This window comes from Mustelus asterias, unplaced genomic scaffold (assembly GCF_964213995.1).
Source record: "Mustelus asterias unplaced genomic scaffold, sMusAst1.hap1.1 HAP1_SCAFFOLD_2205, whole genome shotgun sequence".
NCBI classification, from domain to species: Eukaryota; Metazoa; Chordata; class Chondrichthyes; order Carcharhiniformes; family Triakidae; genus Mustelus; species Mustelus asterias.
The window spans coordinates 55,399-62,284 of record NW_027592150.1 but is presented as its reverse complement, the minus strand read 5'-3'; the positions used below and the strand labels follow the sequence as shown (position 1 = coordinate 62,284).

General features: G+C 41.3%; 1 protein-coding gene across 2 annotated transcripts; it reads left to right on the top strand.

Annotated features, from left to right (window-relative positions):
• Positions 1–417: 417 nt before the first annotated feature.
• On the top strand, positions 418–6,290 carry wdr53 (WD repeat domain 53). 2 transcript variants are annotated; one of them, XM_078207315.1, is made up of 2 exons: positions 418–996; positions 2,826–6,290. In XM_078207315.1, the coding sequence occupies exons 1-2, from the start codon at positions 517–519 to the stop codon at positions 3,444–3,446; spliced, it is 1,101 nt and encodes a 366-aa protein (XP_078063441.1). In that variant the 5' UTR covers positions 418–516; the 3' UTR covers positions 3,447–6,290. The 2 variants fall into 2 exon arrangements, with proteins under 2 accessions (XP_078063441.1, XP_078063442.1); XM_078207316.1 differs by having other exon boundaries at positions 442–634.
• Positions 6,291–6,886: the final 596 nt, after the last annotated feature.

The window sequence follows — 6,886 nt, the reverse complement described above, 5'->3', positions numbered from 1 at the left end:
GGAAGTTGGGGTAAGGGGGGGAGGGAAGTTGGGCTAAGGGGGGGGAGGGAAGTTGGGCTAAGGGGGGGGAGGGAAGTTGGGGTGAGGGGGGGAGGGAAGTTGGGGTGAGGGGAGGAGGGAAGTTGGGGTGAGGGGGGGAGGGAAGTTGGGGTGAGGGGGGGGAGGGAAGTTGGGGTAAGGGGGGGGAGGGAAGTTGGGGTAAGGGGGGGAAGTTGGGGTAAGGGGGGGAAGTTGGGGTAAGGGGGGGGAAGTTGGAGTAAGGGGAAATAAGTTGGGGTACGGGGGGTTGAGTTGGGGTACGGGGGGTTGAGTTGGGGTAAGGGGGGTGAGTTGGGGTAAGGGGGGTGAGTTGGGGTAAGGGGGGTGAGTTGGGGCCTTTGGTGGGTGGGAGGGGGAAATGCATTGTTGCAGATTGACCCTCACCTGCTGCCAACCAATATCTGAATATTTACTGCAACAGGTGGAAAGGAAAATGTTGGCCATTTTCATGTCAGTTTGCACTTTCTTTTAGGTATTATGGCCACAAAGTGGACTTCAGGGGAGTCATCGACAGTTCTGTGCCTGGATGTTAACAGTGAGGGTGTTGTGGCATCAGGGGCAGAGAAAGGAGCCCTTACGATCTGGAATAACCAAGGTGCTGCCATTGCTCACCTGAATCTCGGAGGTGATGATGATGTTACCTGTGTGTCATTCTCGCGAACCTATGACAGCATACTGTATGCATCTCACAGCGAAGCAGTCAGCGTACTAGATATTCGGGCCCTTAAGGAGCCCACTGAGTACTTCCATGTGAATGAGGATGAGATAAACTGCTTGTCTGTTAATGAAACAGGCAGCCATCTTGCTGCAGCAGACGATTCCGGATCAATAAAAGTCATAGACTTGGCAAGCAAGAAAGTCAGCCGCTCTCTACGGAGACATTCAAATATTTGCTCCTGTGTGACCTTCCGACCTCAAAGGCCACAGAGTTTACTCTCCTGTGGATTAGATATGCAGGTACATATAGTTTTGCCTGTATGGTCACATAACTGAAGATTGAAAGGGAACAGGAAGGACGTTTAGCATGTGGTTTTTCAAGCAAAATATAACATGAGATCAGAAATTATTTCCTCCACTCAGTTAAGCAGTTGCCTTCAACACAACAAAGATTGAAAACAATGTACCCTCAGTCCTGAGATAACTCTTGATAGCCAGATAGATGTTTCATTTTGTAAACATCCAGTACTAATTGTTCACCAACATTAGTGTGACAGCTTGGGCTGAAGGCAAAAACATTCAATCTATTTTGGAAGAAAATATGTTCTTTACATAAGGCATCCATCATTTTATATAATCTGACCATTTTAGCTGAGATTTATTTATTTGAATATATACTCGTGAGACACAAACATTCATTTGCATGTGTAAATTGGCCCTTTTTGGGCTTTTACTATGAAGCAATAGTTATAAATCAGCCAGAAGTGTTGCTAGAGAGACCGAGTCTTATTCTCTTTCTATGCATCAGTTCCTTTTTCTGTCAGTTATTGACTTGGGTGCCCTGAATTGGGTCAGGCATGCATTCCTACTCTGACCAAGTCCACTCTTTTAATCTGTGCTATTTTAGTCATGTATATTACAAAGTTGACACCCCATCCACCACCTTCAATATCCACTCCCTCCACCACTGACACACAAGGGCAACAGTGTACCATCTACAAGATCCACTGCAGCAACTCACCAAAGCTCCTTTGAAAGCACCTTCCAAAACCACAACCTCTACCACCTAGAAGGACAACAGCAGCAGATGCATTCAAACGCCGCCACCTGCAAATTCCCCTCCAAGTCACACACCATCCTGACTTGGAAATATATCACCATTCCTTCACTGTCACTGGGTCAAAATTTTGCAGCTCCCTCCCTAAGTGCTGTGGCTTTCTCCACATCATATGGACAGTTCAAGAAGGCAGCACACCACCACCTTCTCAAGGACATTTAGGGTTGGGTAATAAAAATGCTGGCTCAGCCAACGACGCCTGTGCTGCATGAAAGAATAAAATAAAGTTTGGGGTCTCAATGACAGTTATAGCACCTAAACTGCTGCTCAGACTGAGATCAGCCAACTCGGGATAGTCCAGGGAGCCAACTTGTAACTTCTGGTCTGAGTGACAATGACTACTGAGTGGGGAGTCAGTGGCTAAGTGGTGATGTCACTAGACTGGTATCCTAGATGCCCAGGCTATTGCTTTGGGAACATGGGGTTAATCCCACTATGACAGCTTGTGGAATTTAAATTCAAATAAATCTAAAATTAAAAGCTTTCAGTAATGATAATATGACAACTGTCATCAATTGTGAAACCTATTTGGTTAACTAATGTCCTTCAGGTAAGGATGGCAAATTTCCTTCCCTAGTCTGGCCTACATATGACTCCAGACTCTGCAGTGTGGTTGAATCTAAACTCTTCTCTGCAATGGCCGAGTAAGGTACTTGGCTCAAGGGCAATTAGGGATGGGCTACAAATGCTGGCCTTGCCAGTGATGCCCGCATTACATGAGAGTATACAATTTAAAAAGTAGATAATCTGGACAGGCAAGATTCCTGTACCTATATTCCTAATATCTGAGTTCCAATATTATTGTGCATTGGCCAACTGAGGCAAAAAAACATATTCTTACGATTCTTTTTCTGTGCATGTAAATGTCATCTCAAAAGTCCTAGGTGCTCACAGTGCTTTTCCTTAATGTCCTGGCAGTTAGTTCACTCTTGGCTGATAAATTGTAAGGACACTTAATCCAATTGTCATCCAATCACTTCTAAAATGCTTTGCTTTCTTATTTCCTGGGAAGGTGATGCTGTGGAACTTGCAGAAAACACGCCCTGTTTGGACTGTGAACCTTCAGGACATAGTGCAAGAAGAGATGGAAAAAATGCAGCAGCAAGCAGGTTGTCAGCTTTTCAATCCACCACTGGCCCACTTCACAACAGTTGCTAACTGTGGCAATATATTTGCCTGTGGAGCTGAAGATGGCAAGATACGGTTATTCAGAGTGACAGGAACAAGGTTTGAGTTGGAATATGGGTTCCGTGGTCACAGTCTGGGTGTTTCTCAGGTTCATTTTCTGAACTCTCTTTCCCATCCTTACTGGCTGATTTCCGGAGGGAATGATGCAAAAGTCATGCTGTGGGACGTCAGTGAGCAAATCATAACTGATGGCAAAGGTCCTTTGAAATTGGCTGCAAAAAAATCAGTTGGCTGTACTACTAAGAAAGGTCTCGGGGCTGCAAGATGTGACCATAGTGCAAAAGCCTGCAAAGGAAATAAAAGTAATCACATTTTGCCAAAACTCAGTATTGACCATGGAGAAAAAGTGAACTGGATTTCTGCTGTGGACATAAAGGGCTGTAAAAATATACTTGTTGCTGACCAGAGTTGTCAGATATCACTGTATCCGCTAACAGATTTATAGGCAACACAGTGAGTGATAATATTTAGATGTTAGTTCCTGTGCCTTAGTAAAACAGAGGGAGTAAAAATAAATCAGTGGAGTTCCACCATGGTGAAATTTGAGGGCCATCTGCATGTATTCTCTTATCAATAGGTTTAATATATGACTTTTGACAGTAGCATGTATAATCCAGATGACTATTAGAAAAATCAAACCAGCAGCAGCCTCACAAACTGGCATATTTATAAATGTTCTTTCAATTTAATGGGATTAATCAGAAAAGACCACATACACAGAATTTTATCCTGTAGCAGTGCCTGGGAATTGAAAGTATCTGTAAAGAGGTTTGCGGTCTAGCAGTATTTTATGGGATTGCTTTGAGACACTGTGAGGGGACCCTTCAATCTGGGAGTATTGAAGAAGGGACTATCTGGGATCATTGTGGTGAATCTGGGATCATTGTGGTGAATCTGGCATCTGAAAACAATGGTTGTAGTTCTGAGATCAGAGTACTGGAAACACGAATTAGGAGTTTTGGAGAACTAAGGAAGGATTCGAACAATATCTCGGAGGGGTGGGGCTGGTTCTGGGATCCAGCCAGATTGTAGAGGAAGTTTTGGGATATTGGTTTGTAAGTTATTTAGTATTAAAAGCATGTTTTGATCTAGAAGATGTTTCATGAGAGATTTTTCTAATTTAAGTTTCAACATCAACAAAAAGGACTGCGACTAAAACAATACCTTTCTTGACAAATCACTCTTTTTATAACCTTCAATAAAGAAATCATAGTAGTGAGCATTGCTTAATGGTATTTTCTGTCTGAGCAATTCATCATCAATCATAGTAACTATTCGGAAAGGCAGACCTATGCTGAAATAAAACTTTGAAAATTCGATCTCCTATTTCCTTTAAATCCTCATGAACTGCCAAAACCCCAGAAGATGAAGTTGTGCCTCGTTTCACTCTTCAAGTCATGCTGATAGATAATTTGTGCACTGGGAAATTTAATAGACTGTACATGCTCAGTATGTATAGATATGCTTAAAAGATCCAGACAACTATTTTATGAAATAACTATCTTGTTAAAGCCAAGGTTTTTGAAACAGACTGAGGCCTTAAAGTAAGCACTTTGATGAAGTACAACGTGAGGAAATCAGTGACTACATAATGTCACTTGAGTGTGTCCAATTTACAGAATTTTCCAACATCTATCACTGTGTACACAAACAAACTCGGCCACTACCCATTTACACGATACTTTGGTTATTAGATTGTAACAGTATCCTGGACATTTGGCAGACAAATGTCCCACCCTGTCACAATTCTGGTGCAGGAACTCAGCAGTTTCAGAACCTATGATCTTAACAGATCATGAAATACCACCCAGCTTCGATTGTTTTCAAGATATGGATCTCAGCCTTATTATTTAAAATCTGGATAGGCAATCTTTGTCTAGAGTTATAATGTATGTTGACAAAGCTGTTGAGTAATTGTCCATTAATGTATTGTTAAATTGTGACTTAAGTGTGTTTATGCTGCATCCATGACAAATTTCACAAATGGGAACCTTTTGATTCTCCGAGTGTTACAAACCATTACCAATTGCATATCTGCAAATTGCTCCCAGCTCCCACTAGCTGGGCTAGTTGATTTCTGGGAATCCAGCACAGAGCACACCACAGATCTGTAACAGCTAGGATTTTCCTGCAGTTGTGTGCCAATTATTTTAATTTATTTCATGGTAGGCCTTTTTTTTGCCTGAACTAATTAAAAATTAATGTTTAACTGCTGAAATTCCCTTCAGTAGACAGTAGAATTCTCTTTGTAAATTGTGTTTCCAAATTATGACTTGTTCCTCTCTTGTTTGCTTCTGAAGTTTACCACACTTTGTGATTGCTGAGCTAGAGAGACCCAGAAGATTTTGGATTTGATACCTGGCCTGTGCCAAGTTAGCTGATCTCATGAGAGTAGTAGAGTCCGGCTTCTAATGGCTATACAGTAATTTCTGCTGGAACACATGCAAACATGGACTTGTGAGAAGATAGGATGGAGCTGTACTTACTGTCTCCTCCACCAGAAATTGAATAACCTGATATTCATAATTCTGAGCAAAATGTTCAGATTGCACATTTGGACAGGGTATCAGTTGGCTGCTGGCAGTTCTGAAAAATTAATCTGGTACCTTGAGGAGAAAAGTGTCCATGATCTGTAGAATATAGCTTGCTGAAGACAAGCCGGGGGGGGGGGGATCCTCTGAAACTAATTTCCTTTGTCGAGGCAGTTGCTGACATCTTTCCATGGGCCTTCAAAGGAATCTACACAAGTTCTCTGACAGGCCCAGCATTTGTTGCCCATCCGAAATTGCCCCTGAACTGAGTGGCTTTAGTGTAGAGTCAACCACATTGTTGTGGGCCTAGAGTTATATGTTAGGTTATACATAAGGATAGCAAATTTCCTTCCCTAACTCGGCATTAAATGAACCAGATAAGGTAACTGTATGAAGACAAGCTTTACATTCCAGATATATTGGTTGAATTTAAATTCCACCAGGTGCTGTAGCATTTGAACTCATAACCCCAAAGCATTAGTCCTAGGCCTTCAGTGACATTACATTATGCCATCATCTCCATTGATGATATATGAGGATGTATGGGGTGGAATTGCCAGCATTCTTTTGTTCTTGTTCCCTTTTTCCTAACCTGGTATATATAGTGAATTTTGTTATCAAATCCTTCTTGTGCATAGAGTCAAGACCTTCAGGCAATACTACAACTCTGGCTGAACCCATATCTCCTCAAAAACTCTAGAATCTCATTTGTTTTATGTGACCTTTTCTTTCATTGCTCATTAAAATATACTACTAGATATTTCTCGACACCAATCTTCATTAGCCACCTAATTTCTCATTTCACTAACCTGCAAATATCTTTATTAAGACTTGTGTATTTTTATTTACAATATTAACATTTAAGATGTAAATGTGAGACAATTTAAGAAGTGAGATTTGAGAATTGATGAAATGCACCACGTTTATTAATAATTTGTGAACTGGCTGGTAAATGACACTTAAGGTTTGTATTTAGATAGGATATAAACTGCAGTATTTCAAGGCTCGACATGGAAACTCCAAAATTACTTGTAATTTTAAGGTTTATCAACAAATTAAAATAATTTGCATTTATAAAGTGCCTTTCCCAACCGTTGGATATCCCAGAGGGGGAGGTGTTGGTGTAGTGGTATAGCCACTGGGCTAGTATTCCAGAGACCCAGTGTAATGCTCTGGGGACCTAGATTTGAATACCCCCATTTGAAATTTGAATCTAATAAAAACTGGAATTAAAAGTCAATGATAACCATGAAACTGTTGTTAATTGTGGTTCACTATTATGTCTTTTAGGGAAGTAAATTTGCCATCCTTACCTGGTCTGACCTACATGTGATTCCAGGGAGGAAATCAAGAA